Source organism: Marmota marmota, unplaced genomic scaffold (assembly GCF_001458135.2).
Source record: "Marmota marmota marmota unplaced genomic scaffold, marMar, whole genome shotgun sequence".
In the NCBI taxonomy this organism is placed as follows: domain Eukaryota; kingdom Metazoa; phylum Chordata; class Mammalia; order Rodentia; family Sciuridae; genus Marmota; species Marmota marmota.
In genome coordinates, this window is record NW_026000205.1 from 3,187,582 (window position 1) to 3,214,133 (window position 26,552).

General features: G+C 54.7%; 2 protein-coding genes across 2 annotated transcripts in view; both read left to right on the forward strand.

Moving 5' to 3' along the window:
* The first annotated feature begins 3,273 nt into the window (after positions 1-3,273).
* Positions 3,274-26,552, forward strand: Napa (NSF attachment protein alpha). The gene is made up of 11 exons (XM_015496631.2): positions 3,274-3,629; positions 13,511-13,590; positions 16,174-16,290; positions 20,754-20,800; positions 21,967-22,044; positions 22,196-22,251; positions 22,328-22,412; positions 23,166-23,270; positions 24,491-24,559; positions 25,034-25,084; positions 25,834-26,552. The coding sequence occupies exons 1-11, from the start codon at positions 3,532-3,534 to the stop codon at positions 25,933-25,935; spliced, it is 888 nt and encodes a 295-aa protein (XP_015352117.1). The 5' UTR covers positions 3,274-3,531; the 3' UTR covers positions 25,936-26,552.
* The window catches only part of Slc8a2 (solute carrier family 8 member A2), a 46,625-nt gene continuing 40,888 nt past the window's right edge, over positions 20,816-26,552 (forward strand). The window contains exons 1-2 of the mRNA XM_048790637.1: positions 20,816-21,794; positions 23,315-23,327. Coding sequence (XP_048646594.1) covers positions 21,483-21,794; positions 23,315-23,327 — 325 coding nt within the window. The 5' untranslated portion in view covers positions 20,816-21,482. The remainder of the gene's footprint in view (positions 21,795-23,314; positions 23,328-26,552) is intronic.

Sequence of the window (26,552 nt, forward strand, 5' to 3'; positions counted from 1 at the left end):
GGATCCCAGGCCATAGCATAGACGGGAGACCAAGCATAGACTCTGCCATGGGAAACTAGCAGAGGGTGTTAGGCCAGGAAATGGCATCTCAGGTGCCACTACAAACAACTGCATAGCTGAGCATGGTGGCACATTGTAATACCAGTGACCTGGGAGGCTGACACCAAAGGATTGCAAATTTGAGGCCAGTTTGAGTAACTTAGAGGGACCCTGTCTCAAAAAATAAGTAACTGGGGTGTAGCTCAATGGTAAAGCATCCCGGTACAATCCCAGAAACAAAAAATAGAAAAAAGAACACCAACAACGAAGTTGTTTTTGTGTGGTGATTGTAGAGGGTGAGACCGGAAGCTCCCAGAGTAGACTCAAAAGTAAGATGATGGTGGCCTGGGCTGGCAAAGAGGGCCAGAGGCTTGGGGATGAGGCATACATTTTAGAAGTGGAGTCCATGGGCTTGTTAGTTTGTCACACAACAGGGGGAAGGGTAAGGAAAAGATCAAGGTCAGCATGGTAGGTTTGGGGTGAGCAGCTGAGGCAATGCAGTTAACTCCAATGGGAAAGAGTAAGGGAGAGGATTGATTGAATCCTGGCAGGAAGATGTTTGCACTAGTGTCTTCTGTGTCCTGAGTAATGGCAGGGCAAGCACAGTAGGGGTAGTGTCAGACGGTCTCACAGAGGGGCCTTTTTGAAGCAGTCGGAATACTTTTGTTAAAGGAAAGAGTTCAGGCCTCCAATGAACCTGAATTTGCACCCTGGCTCCTCTTCTGTCATTGTGACCTAGGGCAAGTCACTTTCCTGCTTTAGCTTCAGTTTTCTCTATTTGTAAAATGGGAGGAAGAGTCAGGCACCATGGTGCAGGCCTGTAATCCCAGCAACTCAGTAAGTTGAGGCAGAAGGATTATAAATTCAAGGCCAGCCTCTCTGACCTAGCAAGAGCCTCCAAACTTAAGTGAGGCCCTGTCTCAAAAAAAAAAAAAAGTGACTAGGGATATAGTTTAGTGGTAAAGTGCCCTTAATTCAATCCCCAGTATTACAATAATAATGATGATGATGATGGGTGTGGAGAGTGCCTCCCACCATGTATCAGTTAAGTGAGAAAATGTAAAATGTAAATTAAGTCCCTGGCAGATGCACCTATGACCTCTATCTACTACTATTTAATGTGCATTCTATTCTGATAATGTTTGGATCTAACAAATGACTAAATTCAATGACTCTGAAAAAGAAAAACTGGCTTAAAGGGTTAGAATGAGTTCATTATCTTTTGCTGCTGAACAAATTACCCTGAAATTTAGCAGTTTAAAGCAAATGGAAGCTTTGATGTTAGTGTTGCCTTGACAGGGAAAGAACTGAAACTGCTGTGGTAATCCAGACTGGCCCCGCCTGCTCTGTGGTCAGAACCCAGTGGTGACCACACAAGGGAGTGGTTAAGGGAGTGGTTCAGGGGAGCCTAAGGAGGAAGGGAGCGGGACCGAAGTTTCTTTTGCTACCCTACCCAGCCAACACCCCACCCAGATAACAGTGTTTGCTTAAATTTTGGGCCCTGAATTTTCTGCCTCCTAATCTGCTGGGGTTCTATAAAGGGGAAAAAAATACAGATTCCTGTGCTCTGCACTTTCAGAACTGGAATTGAGGGTAGGTGCCTGGAACCCGATTTTATATAAAGAAGGCTTTTAGAGGGGGCTGTTGTTTCCATGGTACAACACTTGCCTAGCATGTGCAAGACTCTGGGTTCAATCCCCAGCACTACAAAAAAAAAAAAAAACATTTAGAATAGTTTAAAATGTATGAAAAATTGGCAAATATAGTACCAAAGAAATTCTCCTATATACCACACCTGGTTTCCCCTATTTTTAACATCTTAAATTAGTATGGTTCACTTATTACAATCAATGAACCAATATTAATCCAATATTATTAACAACAGTCCATTATTTATTTCAATTTGCTTTGTTTTTACCAATGTCCTTCTAGGCGAAGATTTCACTCAGTTTACCATGTTACATTTAGCAGTCTGTCCTCAGGCTCCTATTGGCTGTAACAGTTTCTCAGATTTCCCTTGTTTTGATGACTTGACAGTTTGGAGGAGTAGGGGTCAAGAGTTTCTGGAAAATGTGCCTGGATTGGTATTTATGTGTTTTTCCTCATGATTAGACCTGGAGGAAGACCACAGAAATGGTGTTTTAATCACGTTACTAAGGGTCCATATTATCAACACGACATCATTTTTTATGTTAATCTCAACTGCCCAGTGGACAATGTCAGGTTTCTCCATTGTGAACTTAAGCCTTCCTGCTCGCACCCACTTCCCAAGCTGTTTTGTCTGGAAAGACGTCATAGGCACGTCCACATTCCAATGTTGGGAATTAAGGTTGGGGAATCATGCTCCAACTTCTTGAGGGCAGGGTATCTACAAAGAATATTTGGAATTCTTCTGAACAGGCTGCCTGTTTCTTCTCCCCATTTATTTTCGCCGTATATAGTTGTTCATTTATATTAGCGGTGGGCTCCTCATGAATATTCTATGCTTTTGAGTTATAATCCAATACTACTTTGTTACTCAAATCGTTCCAGGTTGAACACTGGCATCTATTTTCATGACTCCTGGTTCTCCTAGACAAACACATTATTTGGTGTGTTTGTGTACTTCCTTTCTGGCATTGTGAAATGTACTTGGTTCATCTTGTAAAATTTCCTGCTCAGTCCTAGAACCAGCCATTTCTCCTAGGTACCCTGGTTTCTTTTATGGAGAGTTTTAAAAACCTAAAATCTGGGTACTATGTGTGCTGGAACTGAATTCTTAACACGCTCCCTTCAGCTGTTTTTTTAAGAAACTAGGGTTTGAGAACCTGTGTGTTTTTGTTGTTTTTTTTCTTTCCTGTTTGTCAAGCACTTCTCTGGTGCCAGTTACAGCACCGGTCGACAGAGGGCGCAAGAAGTAAAACAGTTTCCTTTTTATGACAAAAGGCCCTCCAAGTAAAGAATGACGTGATATAAAGCGCGGAGAAATGACTAGACTGCGCAAAGGAACTGTCAAGCCGGGTGTGGGCCAACATGGATCACGTGGGCTTCAGCAGTCAGCTGACTAGCGCACAGGTTCCGCAGGGAGGGGAGCGTCGCACTGAGGGCTGCCGCTGATTGGTGGAGGAGGATGAACACTAGTACCTTGGGGGCGGGTCTTAAGCAGTGGGGACTACGATTGGCTTTTGGAAAGTCACGTGTAGGTGTCCGACCAAGCTAGCCCTACGCGGGTATATGCGCTTGCTTTGAGGTCTCAGGGCGTGGATTGGATGTCGTGAGTCACGGGAAGTCGTGCGGCGACTGGCGGGGGCGTGGCCGGTGGGGCTCGCGCCGCGCTGCGAGAGTGCTGATTGGCTGGCGCGAGTCACATGGCTCCGGGCCTCAGGCGGCGGGCGCCGGTGCGACGTCAACGCAGCCCGCTAAGCTCCCTCGGCCGGTGTATCGGGGCTCAGCGGTGGCGGAGTCTTCCCAGGTCCCGGGTCCGGAGGTTTGCTGAGAAACTTTGTGGCCGTCATGGATAACTCCGGGAAGGAAGCGGAGGCCATGGCGCTGTTGGCCGAGGCGGAGCGCAAAGTGAAGAACTCGCAGTCCTTCTTCTCCGGTCTCTTTGGGTAAGAACCCTGAGGGCGAGGGGTGGGCCTGGACCTAGGCCGAGAAGGCGAAGGGTCGTGGTCTGAGGTGGCGGGGTAGATCCCAAGGGGCAGAGGGGATTCCGCGTGGTGACGCGGTCCGAAGTTACAGGGGACACGGACTGAGGGACCCGGGCCGTGGCTACACGGTTCGAGGAGAAAAAGTCTGAGATGGTGGAAGAGACCTGGAATAAGGTCGCACAGGCCGAGGCGACGTCATCTTGAGTTGGGGAAGGGGACTCGAGCTGAAGACTGGCCGAGGGCCAGAGGAGAACTGGGCAAGGGAAATACGGCCTGAGGCCTTGGGGGGCACCTGCCCCAGAGCCGGAGAGCAGCCGGCTTCCGCAGCCTTTAGAGCTCCTGGGGAGTCTGTCTGAAGGGTCCTGGGACCCGGGACACCTGCCGGAGGGACCGACCTTTCCGCAGCCGGTGGCAGTGGGTTTGTGTGGATCCTGGGTGATGGGCGTGAGGGCTCAAGATATCTGACACCCGGCAGAGGGGTCAGGAGTAAGGTTATCCTGGGAGTGAAATGGGTGTGCCCAGGTGGCTGGGTGAGTGTGGCCCTGNGGGGGAGGAGTAGAGGGGGACAGGGAGAAGGGGGCGGGGGGTCAGAGGCCTGCTGTATGGGTCCTAAGCCTGGGGAGTCAGGAGAGGTGACCGTGGCATGCCTTCCAATAAGGCCTCTAGGTCTGGGAGCAGAGCCAACGCCTAGGAGGTGGCAGAGGGGTACATAAGGTTCCTGTCAGCTCATGAAAGCCAACCACTCTTTGAGGACTCTTGGTAGCTTAGGAGCATCAAAAGCCCAGGTGTGAAATGTGGCTCTGCCATTTCCTGCATGGCCTTGGATGAGCTGATTTCCCCGATAAAGGGATCGCTGGTAAAATCAATTCCAGAAGTTTGTTATAAGTATCAAATTTGTGTGAAGTGTTTAGAACTGAACCTGGCGTGTGGTGAAAGCCCTGTAAATGTCACTAGCCAGATGGCAACAGGTTTGGAACACGTGAGGGGCTGAAGGGGACCAAGGTGGGAGAGGCCTGGAAGGGGTGAGAGGAGGGAAGGCCTGGGAAGTAGAGAGAGGACCTGGAGAGGAATGGGGAGAGGGCGCTGAGCCCTGAGGCCTTCCTTGGGGAGGCCTCAGGAGGGTCGGGAGAAGAAGATGAGGCTCTGGCAGAGGAGATTGAGGGGTGCTGGGAGGAGAGGGGAGGAGCAGGCTGGGGGTCCTGAACGGGGCTGTGGGAGTTGTTGAGACGGAGGAGGACTGGGAAAGGTGCCGGGTGGGCTGGTGAGAGGGAGGACTGTGGTGGGGTGGGACACAGAGTCAGGAACCCCAGAGAGGCAGAGCCTGGGGAAGGCCACAGGCTGCCAGAAGACTGGGGAAAGGGCTCGGCAGGAGGGCCTGGGGGTTGGAAGAGACTGTTAGGAGCCTGGCCATGGCTGCTAAGAAAGGAAAGGGAGGGATCTTTCCAGGAGAGGAGAGATGGAGCCAGTCCTCATTATTTGAGGTTGGTTAGTGTTTAGCAAAAGAACTTAAAGAATGTGGATGAATTGCCTGACATAGAGAAATATCCGGGTCAGATGGGTTGTGTTGATGAAGTGAGGAACGTTGTATTTTAGAGGCTGCAACTGAGAGGGGGTGTGTGTCTTCCTTCCTGGCGAATGGAGGAGTTCAGTGTTTGGGGTGGGCCCCGAGCTCAGTTTTCAGCGGTAGTTTTCCTGGTGGTTTTTAATGTCTGGTCCTTTTGGCCCAAAGATTAGTGTACCGTTGATCCATGTTTGTGGGGAGCCCCTGAACCCCTGAGACACTTGCCATATGGTGGGCAAGGCAAGGTTAATACTAGCCAAGTATTAGTAAAGCCAAATTGTCATATGTAAGGAAGGACCAGGTTATGACCTTTATGTGAAGTTCCTGAGCTGAGAGGATGCTGTGTGAATTGGAGGGTGTGTCCCTCAGGAGTGAGCTGGGTTCTAAGGAACTGTGACATGCAAGGGAGCAGGTACCTGGAGGGTGTTATAGGTGGCAGAGATAGTGCAGTTTAGCTGGGTGCAGTGACACACACCTGTAATCCCAGTTACTCAAGAGGCTGAGACAGGAGGCTCACAAGTTTGAGGCCAGCCTTAGCAACTCCATAGGGATAATGTAAGCAAAGGTCTAGTGTGAGGGGATGATCTACCCAGTGGGTACCAAGATCCAGAGGGACCAGGAAGGGCTTCCTAGAGGAGAGGTCTCCATCTGGGTGGGGCTGAACAGTTCTGGGAGTGCACTCTGAGAGAGAGCAGCACTCCAGGTAGTGGAGACAGCTTGAGGAAAGGCCCAGAGGAGCAAAGCTTGTGTTACGAAGGGTTAGTGCGGGGAGAGCCACATTAGAGCATCATGTTAGAATGGGCAGATGGGGGAAGTGAGGCAGGACTGGATAGATGCGACCTGTAAACAAGGACTTGGGTGTGAGGAGGTGCTGGGGAGCACAGAAATTTAGTGGGGCCAGTTCTGGAGGCTTCCCATTTGCACTTTCAAAGGGGCTGCAGCTGGTGTGGGGGAGAATGACGGCTGGAGGCTGTAGCAGTGACAGTGGAACTAGAAGATATTATTTGTGAAGTGCTCCCTCTGCCTCTGAGTCAGGCCTGGACCTGGCACTTACCCTTATTTAGTCCTCACAGAATCCCTGTGGAGGTGGATAAAGGGAGTTTAGAGAAGTCAATTTATTTGCACAGAGCGACAATAAGTGGGAGAGGCAGTGCTCAGACCCAGGCCTGCCTGATTCCACAGCCCTCTTGCTTAGCCACTTTGCTGTGCTACAAACATAGTTTATCCTGGAGGCTCACTTCCATTTCTGGGCACACATTTAGGAAGGATGCTTACAAAGTCCGTGGTTTGGTTTTCTGCCACCCTCTGATTACCTCCCCATGGCAGTTTTCTCCAAATATTTGAAAGAAAGCAGATGGGTTCCTCTGGTCCCTTGCAACTCCATGAGGAGTTGAGGATGTGCTGACCAGGGAGTGAGCAAGGCCCACCTGGAGCCCTAATCTGGGAGCGTGTCCAGAGGTCAGTTCAAGAGAACCTACTTTAGGGGTGGGATCCACTCCTAGTGCCTCCTCCCCTGGAACTGGGCTTGCCCTGGTTAAACATTTCCCAGCTGGCCTTCACTCAAGGCTTTGAGAAGGGCGTGCTAGGGCTCAGCTCATCTCTGGTGCTTCTCCCACCCCTTTTGGGAACCTCTTTGATGACAACTTCCCTGATGAAGAGGCCTCTGCTCAATGTCAAGCAGGCCAGGTACAGTAGCCCTCCCCTGGGATGCTTGTGGGTTGCTTTTGGTGCCTTTGCTCTTCCTTATTTCCAGGCTGCCAGACTCTAGGGGCTTTGATGTACCAGCAGCCATTGAGGGCCACAGCAGTAGCAGTTAGAGATGTTTCTGTACCTTCCCTGGGCAGTAGGGGGCAATAGGGGGTGAAGGAGTAGCAAACACCTGTGCTCTGGAAGCACAGTAAGATGGTGGAAAAGGGCAAGGGAGAAGCAAGTTTCCCTTCCCTTCTTCCTGCTCTGGTCTCCCAGTGGGTCCAGGGACTTCCCTGTGGAGCCCCTGTGGGATTATACAGGTTCTGAACAGTAGTTCTGTGCCCTGTTGCTCCTCCTCAGCCCTAAGGTCTCCCCATCCCAAATCTCAAATAAAGACTCCTTTCCTCTTGAACATTGATATGTACAGGAGTTTTCTCACCTGTGAAGTGAAAACCATAAGGATGCCTACTTCCTGGGGTTGTCCCAAGGAGCACATTGAGACCCTGCTGGGCCCCCGCAGTGCTTCAGGAGGGCTGTTCTTACTAGACAGTGTTGTGGAAGTTGAACTGGAGGTGCTGGAGAAATAGAGTTGAAAGAGAGGTGTCAGAGTGTTCTGTAAACAAACAGCATGTTCCTAAAGCTCAGATGTTGACAAGTCAGTTCCTGTTTGTATCTCCTGTGGGCATCAAAAGCCCTGGAGGGCTTTTTTTGTGAGCGAAGAATTGCTGCCAGGGTCAGGGTGGGTGTCCCTGAGCAGGGCCTGCAGGGGTCTCCGCTGAGCTGGTCTAGGCATGAGTCTCCAGCTTTGCTTCCTGATCCCCTACAACCTGGAGTAGCCCCTGGTGTCCTTTCCAGTGGGTACCATGGTGAATCACTGTGCTGGCTGCCAAGATCCACATCTGAAAAGTTGGCTTTTCTTGCCCAGTCCCAGTATGGCGTCTTTCCTGAGGGCAGGCGGGGTTTCTAGGGAATCGGAAACCTGGCTTTCTCAGCAGATGGGATTTTGCTGCCTGGTTATACAGAGGTTTTTGTGCTCCTGCTTGGAATCGGGCTGCTGAGAGTTGAGGAGCTTTCTGCATATCCTTTGAGGAAATGAAACATTCACCCTGGGGCTGTGGTGCAGGGTGGTCCTGCTGGGAGCAGAGGGCAGCGCTTTAAGAATAAGAAACGTGGGCCTCTTGCCAGGTCAGGCGGCAGCCACAGTCCCTGCCTCTGAGCCAACTAGAGGGCTATGGGCCCTCAGATAGGCACAGTGATCCCTCAGCATCCCAGGGGATTGGTTCTAAGAACACTCCCCATCCCACAGCAGATACCGAAGTCTGCCCAGGCTCCACTCCCTCGTGTAGAATGTCTGATATTTGTGACCTACAGGTTGCTTAGGATACCTGATACAACGTAAGTCCTGCAGAAGTACTTGTTATGCCATGTGCTTTGGGAATAATGACAAAGGACAAGTCTTTATATGTTCAGTACGATGCAGTTTTTTAAAAAATATTGATCCACTGATAGTTGAATCAGTGGTGCAGGGCTGACCACATCAGCATCATGAGGCAGGGGCAGGCTGGTGGGAGACCCAGGACGCTGGAAACAGAAGGGGGGCAACACTTAGCTGCCCAGAGTGGAGGAGATGCAGCCCACGCTGAGTTGGTAACTTCGCTGTGCTCTCAGTGGCCCCTGTGGCATGGTGGGCACTCAGCTGGTGCTCTGTGAGATTGCTCATGCTTCCAGCAGCCTGCGGGGCGTTAGACCCATCCCAAGTGACAAATGAGGAAACCAAGGCTGCAAGCAGTGAGCTGGCATTTGAGCCCAGACCAGTCTGACTGCCCTCAGCACTTCTTCCAGCACCACAGGTGACTCCGGAGTTCCCATTGGAACTGGCACCCCTTGGAGTGCGTCTCTCCTCCTCCTCCAGTGGCAGCCACTCAGGCCCCTGCTTCCTGCTGCACACTCCTTAGAGACTCCTCCCAGGTCAGGTTCATTGTCTTCACTTTACAGCTAAAGAGACAGAGGCTCCAGGGCCACACACTTAGCAAAGTACCTGAAATATTCCTGCCCAGGTCACTATGCTCCAGAGTCATTCTCTCTCTGCCCCTTGCCCTTGCATTGTAGGCGTACTGTGAGAAGGTCAGCACATGGGGCCTTAGTCTGCCATCACTGCTTCCCCCGGCCTGGCCAAGCAGTGGGGAGGGTAGGAGGCAGAGCTGCTGGAGCCCAGAGCCATCTGGGAGGGCGCTGCAGAACCTGGAGGCTGTGGCTGGTCAATACTTATAGGTGGGGGAGGCAGAGGCCTGAGGGCAGCCAGCGGAGAAGCAGGACCAGAGGGAGCGCCTGTGCCTCTTTTGCTCACATCCCCTCTCCTGTTGGACTGTGCTGGGGGGCTCTGTGGGGATCTGGCTTCATTGATCCTCTCTAGCCTAGCAGAGGCTGGGTGCAGCTCCAGAGAGAGCAGGGTCCACGTGTCAGAAGAGGGAAGCTGGGGTGGTGAGGCTGCCTCATCTAGGAGGCAGCAAGGCCCTGGTTCACCCTCTTCGTTTTCTCGAGGACTCTTCTATGTGAGTGAGGGCAAGCTGAGGGCAGGACAGGATCCCCAGGGCCCCAAGGCCCCTCTCCCAGCCCTGCCAGTCCCTACAGTGTCGGCTTGACTGGGTCCCTTACCCTCCTCTATGAAGCAGGGCTCACAGCTTTGGATGCACCCCTTCAGGTGGTGGCCTCAGGAGGTTAGTGCCCACTGATGGTCTCTGTGAAAACAAGCAGCAAATTGAGAGCCAGGCTGTGAGGCATGTAAGGGTGGTGGCAGGTCCTCAGGTCCCTTCTTCCTGAGGGTACTGACTTGATAACCAAGGCAGCGGGCGGGGGTCTGTGGTGCTGCAGAGGGGAGGAGGAATTCATCCATCTGCCCAGCATTTCAAGGTCCTTGGGGAACTGGAGGTGGGGGTAGGGGTGGCCTGTTTCAGGGAGCCAGGAAGTGCCCGGGATGGAGGAAGGAGGGAGGGAGACTGAAATCACCCTGCAGAACCCCCTGGCCAGGGTCCTGCCAGGCATCTGTGCTTTCCTGGCAGTGCTCACCCCTCCATATGGCAGTTGCTGGAGGTTGGTGGCTGTGCCTGGGAGACCTGAGACTGCTTCCTCCGCTTTCGGGAGGGTGGGGAGAGAGGCTGAGTGGTAATTATAGACAGCCTTGCACCAGGCCGGCCCAAACCAGTTCCCTGTATTCCCAGTGGCTCAGAGCCGTGGGATGGGAGAGTGCAGCAGAGGCAGCTTGGAGGAGGCCAGTGGGGGAGGGGCTGTCAGCTGTCACATGTGCTGCCACCTAGACCCTTCAGGAGGAGGCCCAGCGAGCTTTTCTGGATCTCATGCAAGAGGCAGAGGAGCTTGCAGTTTCGGTCAAGAGGCCGCCCTTAGACAGGTGACATGAGCCCTCCCGACATGGAGTAGAAAGCCTGGAGTAAGCCATGCAGAGGGACAGCTTGCATGAGCTTGGGACCAGGACTCCTACCTTGTCAGTCTTGCTCTGCCCTGTTAGAACAGGGCTGGAATCTTGCCCTGGCCTCCAGCACAAAGTCCCCTGCCTGCCTCACCTGGCTCCTTCCTGCCACTCCCTGTGCTACAGCCATCCTGGCCCGCTTCTCTTCCTCCAGCTTGCCTGTGTCTCTGCCTCAGGGCTTTTGCACGTGCTGGAGTGCTTGTCCCTTCCCATGGATGGCTCCTGAATCCCTGAGGTCCCAGCTCCTGGAGTGCACAGTCATTGTGAGGCGGCTTGTGGGTCCCTGCTATCAAGGGCCAGGCCCTTCTTTGATGCTTTCATTTTCGGTGCCTGGCACATAACAAAGTACCAGATATTTGTCCCCCATGTAGAGAAATTTCTACATGAATGACTTCTTCGGAATTTACCAGTTAAAGTATGCAAATCACTTTCCTGCTTTGGGGACTTGCCTCCAAACTCCAAAAGAAGAGGATGAGACTCCAGCAATCCATTGTCACCCACTGCAGCAGTGGCCAGGCCCAGGGTATTCAAGAGAAGGAGAGGGCAGGTCTGGGGCCTGTGTGGGCATTAATCCCTGTGCGGGCTCCTCCACCCCACGGTCAGAGTTGCCGACCCAGCACAGGGGTGGCTCGGCTTAGTCTGAGGTCAGAGAGGTTCAGTCCAGGCAGCTGACGGGCTTTGTGCCTGGGATCCGCTCTGTCCCATTGAGCCGAGCAAGCCCAGCTGGGATGACTCTGCTTATTGTTGCTCACCAGCATTGGGCCTCCCAGTAGAATGGCCCATTTCTGCTCTGTCAGGAGGCCAAGGTCTTTTGACAGCATCTGGAGCTGCTTAGGTCTTGGTTGTACCCACAAAGAAGGAAGGATGAGCTGGGGGTCTGTGGGGTGGCAGACTCTGATTAAAATTTGTGAACATGTAAGAAGACATTGTGGGGGGGGCTCAAAAGTAAGAGCACTTAACTAGCATGTGCAAGGCACTGGGCCATCCCCGGCGTACAGAAGGCCATTCCAGAGAAGGTCCTCTGGTGGTGTTTTGCAGCCAGGTCTGAGGGACCCTCTGAATTCTCTACTACTGGAAGCTTGGGAAAGCTCACTCTGCACAGCCACTAGTGGGCTCTAAAGAAATCCACTGGCCTGCCAAGGCGCGGCTTGGGGGATGCAGAGAGGCCTGGTGTCATTTGTGCATGTGGGAGGAGCCTAGTGCTTCAGGCTGCCTCCTGGGGACAGCTGAGGGTAGACTTTACCTGAGGAGGAACCTTTCCTGGTGTGTTTTGGATTCAGGGGGCCTGGTTCCTGCCAGCCCATTCCCTCTCCGGAGTTTGTAGGCTGGCGCAGGAGTCAGCCTCACTTTTCCCTTCCAGACTTGCCCAGTCATCTGAACACCTGAATTCCGGAATCCAGGGGTTCCGGATCCCACTGCAGGCCCTGGACCTGCTGCGTAGGGCCTAGGAGTGTGGCTGTGGGTCTGACCTCAGCGGTTCAGAGCTGCAAGCAGGTTGCATCCTGCGCCTGCACTACAGCTTGAAGCTGTGGGGACAGTATTGGGCTGCTGGGCACCGGTGGAGGGTGGGATGGGGAGGGTGACTTGTGTGGCTTTTAAACACTGCTGTGTCAAGTGTGGGAAGAGTTTGAAATCTGTTTGGTGGAACTCCTAAGGGCTCAGGTTTTATTCTGGTTCTGTTGGCGATTGGAATCTGAACAGTTAGGAGACCACAGCCTTCATGGGCTAGTCCTGGTTGGATATGGGGGGTAGAAAAACGGAGAACAAAGGTAGGGGCTTAGGGTTTGAGCTACTGGTGAAGGACCCCAAGCTCAGTAAAGTTCATGTGTGCCACATGAAGGTCAAGAAGCCAGAGTAAAGCTGCCCAAAGAAGCCCTTTGTTTTTATTTACACACACACACACACACACACACATTTAGTTGTAGTTGGACACAATACCTTTATTTTATTTATTTATTTTTATATGGTTCTGAGGATCAAACCCAGGGCTTGCTCATGCTAAGTGAGTGCTCTACTGCTGAGCCACAACCCCAGCCTCTGTTTTTATTTTTTAAAAACCTAAACCTGGGGCTAGAGTGTAACTCAGTGATGGGGCACTTGCCTGGTGTGTGCAAGGCCCTGGGTCCATCCCCAGCACCACCAAAAAAGAAAAGAAAGAACCCTCTATATCTCCCAGGCCTGTTCTATTGCACATTTCAGTTTTTGATTGTTTTATGTTTTAAATAACTCTATGCTGAATATTCTTGTAACTTTTCTAATTCCTTTCTTGGGGAAAATTGCTAGAAATGTAAGAAGTTTCTGGACTACAGGGTCAAATTAAATCCTAATATTAAATGTCTTTTTTTATGAATAGATAAAATGTGCAGATGGTTAAAACAGTTAGTACAAATGAGGGGGTGTGGTGAAGAAGCTGCCCAACAGCTGGCCGTGCTGTGACTCTGCAGTAGAGATGCTGTCACTAGGCCTTGTGTATTTGTCTAGAGATATTCTGTTTGTGTAAACATGTATGTTTCTATTCTTCTCACCCTGTTGTTTTTTTTTCCCCAAATGGGAACATTTTATGTTTATATCTTAAAATAATGTATGCTCTGTGTGCTGCATCCAGCCAGTTCCGAATTGGCATGACATACCCCTAGGGTGGCGAGGTCTTGATGGAAGAGTGGTCGTGTGCTAGGCACAGGATCAAGGCACCCAGGAAGCAGTGGGCACCTCCAGTGGGGCAGTCCCCCAGAATGCTTTGCAGTCTCTGGGGAAAAAGCATCTGCAGATGCCTGGGACCCGTTGATCACCCCCCCACACCCAGGCGGGAAGTGAAAGAGGCTGTCAGGCTGGGTGCACGGGGAGGTCAGGAAGCCCCACTCTCCCCAAGAGCACCCACCCAGTCCCCTCCAGGAAGCATGCCAGTAGCCATTCTGCCTGTGCAGATTGTGCCTTTGTGTGCAGGGGTGGGAACCACAGACTCAGGAGGACAGGGGGAGGTGGCTTAACAGGGAAATCGGACTGAGGGTGGGAACACATGTCCACTGTCGCTGAGGCAGAATGTCTGCTTTCTTTTTGATAACAGACTAGACGATCTTCTTATCTTTTTTCCTTTTTCTTCTTCCCCAGAGGCTCATCCAAAATAGAGGAAGCATGTGAAATCTACGCCAGAGCAGCAAACTTGTTCAAAATGGCCAAAAACTGGAGTGGTACGTGCTCTTTGCCGAGCTCAGCTCCCAGTCCTGCTGTCCTGGGTGGGAGGTCGACTTGCAGCTCCCTCTCCAGTGTCAGGAGCCTACTGGCCCGAGTCCAGTGAGATATTTTGCACCTTAGGTCAAGGTGGGAGGACAGAGATAGAGAAGGATGGAAAGCGTGGAGATGAATAGATGGTCGAATCTGGTAGACCAACTTGGACGAGTTCTTTGAAGGATTTCTCCCAGAACTTCAGGTTTCCTGGAAACTATTCCCTTTTGCATCCATCAGACTCATAATTCTGGGCTGAGGGTGTGTCCTGGTGACTCCAGGATAACATTAATCACAGCTACCATGTATTGAGAGTGCTGTGAAGTAGCCATCGCACACAGCTTAAGAAAACCATCCCAGTGACCCACGAAGGTTCCATTAATATCCCCGTTTTAGAGATTCAGACTAAGGCTTGGCTCACCCCTCATCATGGTGCCATGACTGCTAACCAGCAGGACCAGGGTCCCGAAGCCAGGGCTCCTGAGGGTGCAGCCCAGGTGCTTCACCCACTGGTGCAGAGCTTTCCTAGGGTGAAAAGGCAGGAAGGGGCCAGGGGTGGTCCTTGAGGGCACTGAGGTGAGGGTGTATTTGGGGGTTGCGTGTCCCTGGAGGAGAGGCCTGGAGGCCTTGGTACTTCTAGTGTTAGATCAGATCAAGCCAGAGATAGTTTTGGAACCCAGAAAGGAATTTTCTAGACAAGGAGGAAGTCAACCCATGGATGAGCCATGGAGGTAGGTTGCCGGGGTGCAGGGCGGAGTTGATTGTCACCAGGTCCTGAGAATGCCATTCCCTGGTTTCCCAAAAATTAGAAGAGTTTTTTCCTGAACTTTCACAAGATGCCTTGTTTATAAAGCTGGTGCTGCGTGTGTTTATCCTCCCAGACTCATAAAGGGCCCTAAGAGAAGGAAGGCCTATTTTTTACTCACATACATGTTACTTTTCTCCTAAAATTGGTTACCACCTCCCCAGTGATTCAAACAGAAGTCCCAGTCCATTCTCCCTGCTGTTAGCCCTTTTATATTGAAATTTAGGAGTCAGATTTGGAGCTCTTAAAAATAATAATGAAGGGGCTGAGGCTAGGGCCAGCAGTAGAGCGCTCACTTAGCACATGCGTGGCTCTGGGTTCGATCCTCAGCATCAAGATATTGTGTCGAACTACAACTAAGAAAATTTTAAAAATAATAATGATAATAATGAAGAAAGACATGGTGGCATATTCCTGTAATCCCAGCACCTTGGGGAGGCTGAGGCAGGAGGATCGCAAGTTCAGAGCCAGCCTTAGCAACTTAGCAAGGACCTAAGCAACTCAATGAGACTCTGTCTAAAAATAAAAAATAATAAAAAAAAAAAGGGGCTGGGAATGTGGCTCAGTGGTTAATTACCCCCGAGTTCAATCTCAGGTACCCAAAATGAAAATAATAAACAAGCGGGGCACAGTGGGACACACCTATAATCCCAGTCATCAGGAGGTCAAAGCAGGAGGATTACAAGTTAAAAGCTAGCCTCAGCAACTTAGCAAGGCCCTAAGCAACTTAGTGAAATAAAGGTCCAAATAAAGTATGAAAAGGGCTAGAGATGTGGCTCAGCGGTGAAGTGCCCCTGGGTTCAACCCCTGGTACTGGGAAAAAGAACAGTGATAACAGTAAACAAAACCACAGAGTGAAGCTCACGAAGGCTGTGTGTCCCACTTGGAGGCTGGGCCTGGCCACCTCGGCCTCAGGAATTCCGAGATTCTGGAGCCCGCTGAGAAGCCTTGGCACTGAGCCAGGAGCCCTCGAGCAGTGGGAGAGACCATGATGCCTCCCAAAAGTCAGTCAGGAGCCATGTGAACTGTGGCTCAGGCCCTGGGGGACGAGGTCTTGGGCATGGGCACTTTTCTATTTGTATTCGAGCCCTTGCCATCCATGTCCGTCTCCCTTTCTGTATGTGGAGCCCCTGGAGTGGGTGGACCCTGGGTACCCTGCCACTTGCCTTGCAGCGAGTGTGGTACCTTGTCCACAGGAGCTTGCAGCCTCTGCGTGAGGCCAGAGAGTGTGGGCAGAGACCCAGGGTGCAGGAACTAGAAGGAGCTGCAGGGAGCTGGGGGTCAAGGAGCAGGATGGGAAAGGGGAGCAAGTGGGAGGGTCACTTATCCTAGTTGCACTTGCCTCCTGTTCCCGGAACTGCCCCTCCAGGCTGCTCTGCCACTCAGCTCCACCGTGCCTTCCAGGGCCTGTTGCGGCTTCGAACTTTAGAAGTGGTGGCCCTGGAGATGTCACAGAGACTAGGATGAGGAACATGGGATTTGAGCTGGGCTAACCCTGGACCTCTTGCAAAGTGTCTGGGGCTCAGTGTTGCCCCTTGAGGCAGCTTCCTGTCTCCCTCAGAGACTACAGAGGGACTGCCAGGAGCCTCAGCCCAGAGCTCAGGAGACCTGCAGCCTGGGCCTCAGCTGGTCTTGCTCCAGCCAGTCCTGGCCCACATAGGACTCTCTGCCTTCTAGCGTCCCCGACCTTCTAGGGTAGTGTCTGTGCAGCCACTGAGGCCAGTACCCTTCCTGTCTGTTGCAGCTGCTGGGAGCGCCTTCTGCCAGGCCGCCCGGCTGCACCTGCAGCTCCAGAGCAAGCACGACGCGGCCACCTGCTTTGTGGACGCTGGCAACGCCTTCAAGAAAGCCGACCCCCAAGGTGAGGGCCTCTGTGGGCCACATGGCCAGCCACCCTCCTCCATGTCCTCAGGTGTCCCAGCCGCTCTCTTTTTTCCAGTGACTGACATGTGATAGGCTGAGGCAAAGCCAGCCTTAACTTCAGAATTGGCCGTGCTTCCACTGGCACGGCGTCCTGCTCCAGGTCCCCGCCTCCCCCTACCCTGTGATGTGCCGCCTGTCACTCCCCTCCCCTAGCCTGCGAGCATTTGGGAGTGGGAGTTAGATTTCAGACCCTCCGCCTGCCAGGGAGAGAAGCAAAGCTGTTCTGTTGTCAGAATTAACATGCAGAAGGGAGCGGGGGCGCCAAGACCAGCCAGGTAGGAGTTGCTGCCGAAAAAGGAGCGGAAATTCTCCTACCTGGCTTCCCTGCACCCTGGGGAAAGTCGGAGAGAACAGAGCCTCGCATCCAGTTGCCAGAGAACGGGCTCCTCCACAGGAGAGCGAGTGGGGACGAAGCCTCGCGTGGAGCTGACTCGGAGAGAACAGTTATTGTCCCACTGGGTTTGTGGTGAAGCCTAGGCACAGCTCATGGGTCCCAGGCTTTGGGGTTTTGTGGGGCTGGGATATTGCTGTTTTGGGGTGTGTGTGTGTGTGTGTACAGGATTCAGCCAGAGCTTGCACATGGTGAGCATGTGGTCTACCACGGAGCCCTGTCTCCCCACTCCCAGGAGTTTTGTTTTCCTCTTAACCTTTGTGCCAGACAGAGGTTGCTGACTAATTTTAGCAAGCAAAGAAATTTTTTAAAAAAATGACCATCTAGTGTCAGGATCTTCTCAGGAGAATGGAAAATAGGTGAACATGTAATTTTGGCATGAAGGCCTACCCTTGACAGGAGAGGTTGGTGCTCGGCAGGGCTCGTTGGTGTCACCAGGGCCCCTCAAATGCTGCCTTACACACCACCGCTGGGGGTTGCTGCCGCACCTGGCAGCATTGTGGAGCACAATTCCCGTGCACTCTCTCTCCTTGGTCGTGCAGGCAGGAAGCGTTTCTGTTCCCATACTGACCAGTCACTCCTGTCTAGCTGGTGTCTCGCAGAGGTTGGCCCAAGTGGTTTCATATGGGGTTTCCACTTGACAAGGACAAGAGAGGGGTTCCTGGCTGGGAGCACCTGGCCACAGCAGAACTTGTGGGTGACTCAGTGACCCAGGGTGACCCTGGGTTTGTTTTCAGCTTAAATCAGCCTGGGAGTCTCAGCATCCTCTGCAGAGCACTCCCCCAGCTGGCCCTCCTGCTCCCTGGGGAACTGGTTGGCCTGGAGATGCTGCCTTAGCTTCTGTGACGCTCAGCTGCTGCCCCATCCGGAGTGACTGGAAGGACTTGTTTCTGGGGTGGCCGCCGCCAGGCTGCTTGATGTGTGCATGTGCCTCGTGCTGTTCCCACAGCCTGGGCTGGCTGGAGTGTGGTCACTGCCTTCCCTGTTTCTGATCTGAGCTGCGGGCTGTGGGCCTTGCCCAGATGTGGCGCATCCTTGGCCACAGAAAGCACAGAAGGTGGCCGCTGAGGAGGCCAGACCAGTGGGAAAGTATGATGAGGGTGCAGCTGGAGAGCGGGGTGGGGACACAGGCTTGGAGGGGACCCTTCATGGAGGAAGGAGGGCGCTGCTGCAAGAGGGTTTGTGCTGGCAGGGATGGCAGCAGCAGCCCCCACCTCCAGAAGCCCTCCCTAGTCACAGCTCCAGTCGGGGCTGTGGCCAGCCGGAAGCGAGGGGAAAGGGGCACATTTGCATGTGGGTGACAGTTGCTTTGCGTCTGGGCAGTCGGCCCATAGGGACACGGGTGCGGCAGCTGTATGTGGCTCTGCAGGGGAGGAGATACATGATCTCCGGGAGGATCCAGTGACCTCAGGCAAGTCACTGACTCTTCGGAGCCTCCATTTGCTCCTGTGTTAAAGCACAGGTCTCCTGTGAGATGATGTGCTGGCATGGCCCCGGGCCCTGAACCACACACGTCCCCAAAAGGGCAGCCCTTGGTGCCCATCAGCCTGGTGTTCCTGCCTGGCCTGCGCTCTGAGTTCGGCTAGTTCTTTGTGAAACAGCTGGAGGGTGCATTTGGGGTCCTGCCTGCCCAGGTTCCCCTAGCAAGGGTCTTCCCTCACCCCAAATCCTCCCCTGCCTGGCCAGTGTCTCTGCCGGAGGCTCCCTGAGCCTGAGGCCGCACTTGGGATTTGTGCTTTCCCTCTGCAGAGGGGGGCAGCTGCCCCTTGGTGGCGCCAGAGAGGCCTCACATGCTGTCCGTGGTTCCTCAGAGCCCCCAGACCACTGGCTGCTGCTTTGTGTGGACTAGGGCTGGGAAGTCCCCTTCCTTGGCCTGCTCAATGCTGAGCAGAGTGTACACAGTGCATGTGTCCCCGGGGCAGGGAAGTGCCCCAGCCCTCATTTGTCTTCCCCTTCTTCCACATCTGCTGCCATTTAGTGGGTGCCTACTGTATACCAGACCCTTGGCATCTTTTAACCCATCCACTTCGTTGTTCGCTTTGGAACTTGTGCCTGTTCTGTTGAGGAGGAGGTGGGCTGAGGCCTGGATGTGATCAGGGAGGGCTTCCGGGAGAGGCAGAGTGTGCTGGCTCTAGTCCAGGGGTAGCAGCTGCAGCGGGAGTGGGGTGGGGTGGCCTGGGCCTCGCTTTCCATATTAGGCTGAATCTCCTGAAGCCCCTCGCCAGTCCCTGCGAGTGGGCAGAGGGGTGGGGCTGGCCAGGGAACCGGGCCTGCTCTGTCTGTCCAGGGACATGCAGAGGCCTGATGACCTGAGATAAGCCCAGTGTTGGAAGGCATGTCAGAAGCTCCTCCAGGAGGAGGCAGGTGTCATCTGGCAGCCGGCCACTTTCCAGGATAGCTGTTCCCAGATCAAGGAGTTGGCACAAAGGAGACTTAGCTCCATGAGTCCATGTTCTTCCCCTGCTGCCACTGCAGGGGCCACTGTCTGCTGACTAGAGCCCATGCCAGCAGGCTGGGGGGACAGCTGCTGTTCTCATTGAGGAGCATCCTTTGCCTGCAGGAGGCCAGGTAGAGCTCCTGGCCTTTGACCAGCAGAGGGAGCCAGCTAGTAGCCTGGCCAGGGTGGAGGCCGCACGGCCAGCTGCTAGCTCAGCTGTTGCTTCCAGACCTGCTGTGTTACAAAATTGTGAGTGGATGTGAATTAACACTTTTCAAGCCACTGATTTGTTGTCAGTTCTCGTTTCCATCTCCTCTGCCCCCTTTCTCTCCTCTCCCTACTGCCTCCCTCTTCCAGCGTCAGTCTCCAAACCTTACTGAATGGTGCACATTCTCTGAATCTTTTTTGGGTCCCCTGAGGCCTTTCAGAGTTGGACAGAACCTTGCAGACTCCCAGAGCAGTACACAGACACCCTTTTCCCCATATGTACATGTAGAAGGGGTTGTAGACCTCTGAGAGCTCAGCTCTGTTCAGGTGGTTCCCTGAGGAAGTTGGTGCCCTGGCCAGGCCAGGAGCCCCACAGAAGCAGGCATCAGGCCTGCTGCGTTCCTGTAGCATCCTCATCCCAGGTGAGCTCAGGCCACTTGCCCAGCCAACTGGGTGGGGAACAGGACCTGGGATTGGTCTGTGGTCTGCCCAGGCCCTCTGCCTCCCCCGACCTCCCTCCCCCAGCATACGCTCCTGAGATGCATTAAACTGATGTTTAAAAAAATACCCACCGAGAGCTCATTTCTATCTGCTGGAAGATGCCTCCCACTCATGCTTCTCTCTTCTCCAAATAACTTTTCAAAAAGAAGAAGAAAAAGCCTTTCCCAAATTTAAAATCTTGCAAGAGATAGTACAACAAAGGTGGCTGAGTTCTTCCTCAGTGCCACTTTGCTGTGCTTGGGTTTTTTTTTGGTGAAACCTACAGCTTGAGGAGCCTGTGGTGATGGGCCAGGATTAGAGGGCTGTGCCGACTGCTTCCCAGGGTGTGGGGAAGAAGGGTGTTGGCAAGTCCATGTTGAGGGGTCCTGATATTCCCAGCATCTGGCCTCCTGTGCCAGAGATCCAGGTGAGACTGGTATAGGGGACAAATTCTGCTTAGGCTCCTACAGAACCCAGGGCTGGCAGAACCCAGGTGGGATCCAGGTTTCCCTGCTACTTCCAGTTGACCTCAGATGTTGGGCTCAGCACCTCCAGCCCTACCCCGCCTGCCGCAAGCAGCTCTGTCTCTGAGAGCAGGGCCTTGGCATGTCTAGCTCAGCACACCCCTGGGAGTCTGGTTGTCTTTTCCAGCTGTGCCCTGTCCTAGAGCTGCCAGGAAGCTGGTAGACTCTTAGCAGCCCAAGGGAGAAGGTCTCCCTGTGAAGATGCTCAGTCGCCACAGTGTGCAGAGACCATCATCAGCTCCTTCCCCTTTCCTCCCAGCCCTGAGCGCCTGCTGCTCTCACCAGCCGTCCCGCTGTCCTCTGGATACGCTGCCCTGACTTCAGCTCTCATTTCTTCTCTCCACTTCCTCTTTCTTTCCCAGAGGCCATTAACTGTTTGATGAGAGCCATCGAGATCTACACAGACATGGTAAGGCCACTGGTTGTCACGCTCCCTCCCAGCTTCCCAGCCTCGCCTCCCCTGCCTTAGCACCCAGCAGTGTTTCTTGCTCCACTGCCAAGACCAGCGGGGAAGCAGGAACCCTGGAGAATCTGGTCACCTGAGCTGGACTGGACTGACGGGATCCTCGGCAGCTTGCCAGGAGCCCGGCAGCCCCTCCTTATTTCCTGCCTCCACCCTCTGGGTGGTCTGGGTTTGGTGTCAGGAGTTCTGGTTATTGGCATCTGTGGATCCAGCACCTTCCCCTTGCCTGGCGTTGCCCAGGGTCCCATGTGAGGAGCAACTCCTGGCATCCCAGAGGGAGAGGCAGAGCCCAGAGAAGGCTTAGCCCCTGCCCTACCCCAGGGATGCAGCCAGAGAGGCAGCTGGCAGGCCATGGCAAGGAGCCAGGTGATGGACACAGATTTGCCCTGGCTCCTGTCAGCTGCTTACCCCGTCACAGGCCACCCCTGTTGATCAGACTCTCCCCCAGGCAGGAACACAGTTGCTGGGCAAGGCTGCAGCAATCCTTGTAGTTAAACGGTCACAGCAGTGGCCATTTGTTGACATAGAACTGCAGGTGGTCAGCAGCAGCCCTGGAGGTTGGCTGTCCCTGATTTCCATTTGATAGTCGAGGAATGTGGGAAGCAGGAGTGGCACCTTGCCCAGGGACATGGGGGTACTTAGTGTCTTGGAACCTGGGGCTCCTTTGAGGAGCTCTGAGCATGCCCACAGGAGGCGGAAGGGCAAGGTACCTGCCTGTGGGAAGGGCTGGTTCCATGGCCACACGGGGAAGGGCCCCTCGGCAGCAGGACTCTACAGCCGTTGGTGCTGGTTTCTCCAAAGCATTCCACCTGGTGATTCTTTATCTTTCTTCCCCTCTGGACCAGGTTCTGCCCACTCACATCACCTTTGGCGCATCGCCATCCACCTGTGCCTTGCAGACAGGATGGATACAGGCCAGGACACGGGGGCACTTGCCCAGGCCACTGGCAGCACAGCATTTCCCCTGGGCCGCTAGGTGTCGGCCTTCTCTGCCCTCTTACGTGCTTCATGGTGGCATGGCCAAGGGACAGGAGCTGAGGGACCATGGCTGACGGTGGGGTAGGTCACATACGAAGTCTCAGTCACAGTGGCCCTTTCCCTTGTCCTTGCAGGGCCGATTCACAATCGCAGCCAAGCACCACATTTCCATTGCTGAGATCTATGAGACAGAGCTGGTGGACATTGAGAAGGTGAGTGGGTGCCAAGGCCTTGCTGGGCCGCCTGTCAGGACCACAGCTTCTCCCTCCTCCCAGGAGAATCCTAGTGCTGCCAGAGCTTGGGTAAAGGGTGCAACCCCAGGCCTGCCCTCCCTCCAGCCCGTGCCCACTCGTGTCTCCCCAGGCCATCGCCCACTACGAGCAGTCTGCAGACTACTACAAAGGCGAGGAGTCTAACAGGTAGTCCTCCCACCTGCCCATGTCTCGGTGATGCGGGACTCGCCACCACCTTTGCTCATCCCTCTCCTCCCCATAGCTCAGCCAACAAGTGTCTGCTAAAGGTGGCTGGCTACGCCGCCCAGCTGGAGCAATATCAGAAGGCAATTGACATCTACGAACAGGTAGGGACGGGACGGGCCTTACCGTCTGCTCAGAAGTGCCAAAGCCGCGTCCTGCTCTCATCTGTCCTCTTCCCTGCTTCTCCCCATCTCCATCTGCCTGCCTCTGTGGCCTTCACCCCAGCTAATGGCTTTCCCCACCCACACGGGCCCTCATGTGGTGTCACCACCCTCCCTGGGGTGTGCTCTGTCACCCCCACACAGGAGCTGCCTGCAGGCTCCAGAGAAAGGCAACCTCCACGCAACCAGTGAGGCGGGAGGGGAATGGCCATGGGTGGCAGATCAGGGTCCCTTCTCTGCAGTGGGAGGCAGGGAATGTCACATGGTCCCCCTCTGCTGTATGGGGAGGGCTGGGCTGTGGCCAAGAGGAAGGCAAGCAGCTGGCCTCTGGGGAGAGGGGCAGGCACTGCCTCTTGTGTTCGAGCAGCTGCCACTCCTCTGCCCACTGAGTGCCAGTCTGCTGTGGGTCTAACGGCAGGGTGTCGCCTCCGCGCTGTCCTGGGCCCCTGGGAGGCCCACAGACACCTGGTTTCTGCCTGTCCCAAGCCCTGCCCTATCACATCAGGAGGTCCTGGTCACTCAGTTCCAGTTCCTGACTACCCTGGGCCAGTCCCTGGCTCGCTAGCCTTGGGGTCCTCAGGTCACAGGGCCTCACCCAGGGCTGGACCTGGCTCTCAGCCAGCCCCAGTGCCTGGCCGTGAGTCTGCCCTCCAGTTGCCCAGCCTGAACTCACTGGGCTCCTCCACATGACCACAGGTAGGAACCAACGCCATGGATAGCCCCCTTCTCAAGTACAGCGCCAAGGACTACTTCTTCAAGGCGGCTCTCTGCCACTTCTGCATCGACATGCTGAATGCCAAGGTGAGCCAGACCTGGGCCTGCTGGGAGTTCCTCCTTCCAGCCAGGCCGTGGCCGCAGGACCCCAGTGTCGTCACCAGGTCGCCCCTTGCTGCCAGAGGGAGAGGGGTGTGCTCTTGCTCTATCTGTCCCTGCCCGTTGGCCTTTGCATGGGAGACAGTAGCTGTACTGAGGCCAACCCATCCTGCTGTCACCTGCCTGGCCCTAGAGGCTTTGAGCTCCTACCTTCTGGCTTACCCAGTACTGGGTCCTTTCTTTTGTGGATGTACTTCCCAGATCCTCACTGTACCCCTTAAAGGCCGTGCTGTCACCTCCTTTTGCTGAGGAAGGAGCTGGGCTGAGAGTTCCTCATCGAGACCTCGAGGCTAGTGAGCTACGGCCCTGCTCTGCCGAGCACGCGCTTCCCGATGGTGTGACTGTAGCCACAGCCCCTGTGCTCCTTGCTATTTCCAAGGCTTCTTGGCAAGAGGAGTCAGTGCTGGGGGAGAGGGGCTGGCCACGGGAAGAAGCTGGGAGTGGGCACTCGGTTCTGGTCAGCTGGAGCCCAGGCAGACCCTGAGGCCTCTGCCAGGTCTGGGGCGTCCTGCTGTCTCTCTGGCTGTGGTGCTTGTGTTTGGCCACCTCCCTGTGAGCCCTGCTCCTCTGTGGGCCCAGCAAGGTGGCTGTCAGGTCAGGATTCTTTTGTGGTGCTGGGGTTGGAACCGAGGGCCTTGAGCCTGTGCAGCAGGCATTCCACCACTGAGCACACTCCAGCCTGTGAGCTGGGGTCCTGTTGGCCTGTGGTCACAGCCCCGCCCCACTCCCCTGTGCCATCTCTGGGTGTTTTCCCATTTTTAAAATGGGGTTGCCATCATTTGGCCTTCCTGGGGTCCTCATGAAGGTCAGCGTGGGGAGCAGCCAGCCCCAGGCCTACCACATAGGTCTACCATACAGGTCACTTGCCCCTTCCCAGGCACAGAAAGGAGGGTTCTGGGCACCTGTCCAGGAAGCCCACCCCCTCCCTGCTACCGTCTCTGCAACCAGGCTGGCACTGAGCCCCGCTCCGCCAAGGTAGCGTTAGGCTCAGAGCCAGGTGACACTGGAGGCTGGGGGAGAAGGGCAGAGAGCCGGCTCAGGGCTGCTAGCAGCAGCCAGGTCCCTCTCCCACCAGGCCAGTGTCCAGCGGACCCTCCCTTCATTGGCTTGCCCTGTTCTTCCCTCTCCCTCCCTCCCCCACTGCCCAGCTCGCTGTCCAGAGGTACGAGGAGCTGTTCCCGGCCTTCTCGGATTCCCGGGAGTGCAAGCTGATGAAAGTGAGTGCTGGGCTCAGGACCCACCCCCAGCCCACAGTGGAGCAAGGCGGTTGGGTTGTCAGGGCGAGGGGCTCCTGAGGACAGGACCTGGCTGCTTGGGCTCCTGGTAGGATAACTAACAATGCTTTTCAATGCCCAGTGCTTTTCAAAGGGTTTGTTTTGTTTTCTTCCTTTTATCAGTTGGCTCTCCAATCTCTAGATGAGAAGAGCCAGGGACAGGCCAGGGGCAGGGCTGGGTGCTGGACATTGACACAGGCACACATACATACCCTGTGGTATTCTGCCAGGAGGTGCCCTGGGAGGGAGTCATTTCTGATGAGTAGGTAGGCAGGATTGAGACACGTCCCTTTCTCCCTCTTGGTGGCACGGGAGACCACCTCCTCGCCTTCAGACCCCTTCCCAGCCTGTGCTTGGATCTGGTCCAGGCCAGGCCCCAGCTAGCCTCCCTGACCCCAGCTTGCCATTTGTTTGCAGAAGTTGTTAGAAGCTCATGAGGAACAGAATGTGGACAGCTATACAGAGTCGGTAAGTGGCAGTATGGGTGGCCAGATCCCTCCAAGGGGGTGACCCCCAGAGCAGACTGCCTTCTCCAACACGCTGTCCCACAAAATCTCACCTTTATTGGTCTCTGGTCCCTAGGCCCTGACTAGAATTTCCTTTCCTCAGTCAGTTGCCCCAAAATCTACAAGTAACTCCCAGGGTGTGGGTAGCTTTGTAAGGGGCAGCCCTGAGGCTGAGGAAGGAAGGGGACTTGGCCTTGGACCCTTAGGGTGCAGACCCCCATCTGTCTGCTCACAAAGGCCAAGGTCTTTGCACCACTGGGAGTCCCCCAGGATGAGCAGTGGAAGCTGTCTCACATCAGGCACTTTGGGTGACCCAGGAGGAGGAGCCTCTAGGGAGGGAAGAGGAGAGTGGGAAGGGACCCGAGGGGACCAGCTCCCCCCTCCCCAGTGGACCTGCCCACCGGGGGTCTCCTGCCCTTTCCTCACTCTGCCCTGGATATTCTGGAACTCAGTTGTGTCCACCCCAGACTTGGCCTGCTTTGGTTTTGGGGTGGTGTCGCCACCCAGCTTTTCCCTAGTGCTCCCAGGAATTTAAGCCAACCCCAGCCGATCCCATCTGCCCCAGGGAAGTGGGAGGGCAGGCAGGGCTAGTCCCCTGGGCTCTTTCTCGGGGACCAAAGTGACAGGAGCACATCTTGAAAAGCTTGGGCCTGGAGCTCGGGTGCCCTGCTGGAGTGGGGGCAGCGGTTGTCTGACCTGCGGCCCCTGCAGGTGAAGGAGTACGACTCCATCTCACGGCTGGACCAGTGGCTCACCACGATGCTGCTGCGCATCAAGAAGACCATCCAAGGCGACGAGGAGGACCTGCGCTAGGCCCTGTCTCCCGCCTGTCTTCTGTCTGTCTGCTCAGAGAGGCGGGGCCTGAGACTAGCTGGCCTTGAGACCTTCCCTCCCCTTCCCCACCTGGGGAGTCTTGCAGGCCACGTGGGTGGCAGTGTGGGCTCAGCACCACTTCAGGGCGCCAGAGGCCAGGGCCTGCTGGCTGGACAGTCACCCTCTGTTCTCGCTACATCCCTCACCCCTGCCCATTTATTTAAGCCCTTAAAGGTGTCCTCCACCCAAGAAACCAGGTGTACAGAATCTTTAACAGAGACCTGTTTGCTCTGGGTCCTGCTGGAGTCTGGGATCAGTGTCTGGTCCCGGCTCCTGAGCAGCTGAGCCGCAAGGTCGGCGGCTTCTCACCCACCTTGACCCCAGATGAGCCCTGAGTACACATAGTCACTGAGATTTGCTCTCACTGCTCGGGGTGCGCTTTGCCCCAGCAGTCTGCAGCCCCTACCTCTCAGGTCAGCTCTGGGCCCTGGAGCCCAGAGGGTGTCCCCCAGACCCACCCTTGCGCCTGCTCCTTCCCCAGTGCTTCAGGGTTTTGTCGGTTGGTTGGAAGCTGCAGCTGCCCGAGAAGGAAAATAAAAATCGCCACCTTTGCATGA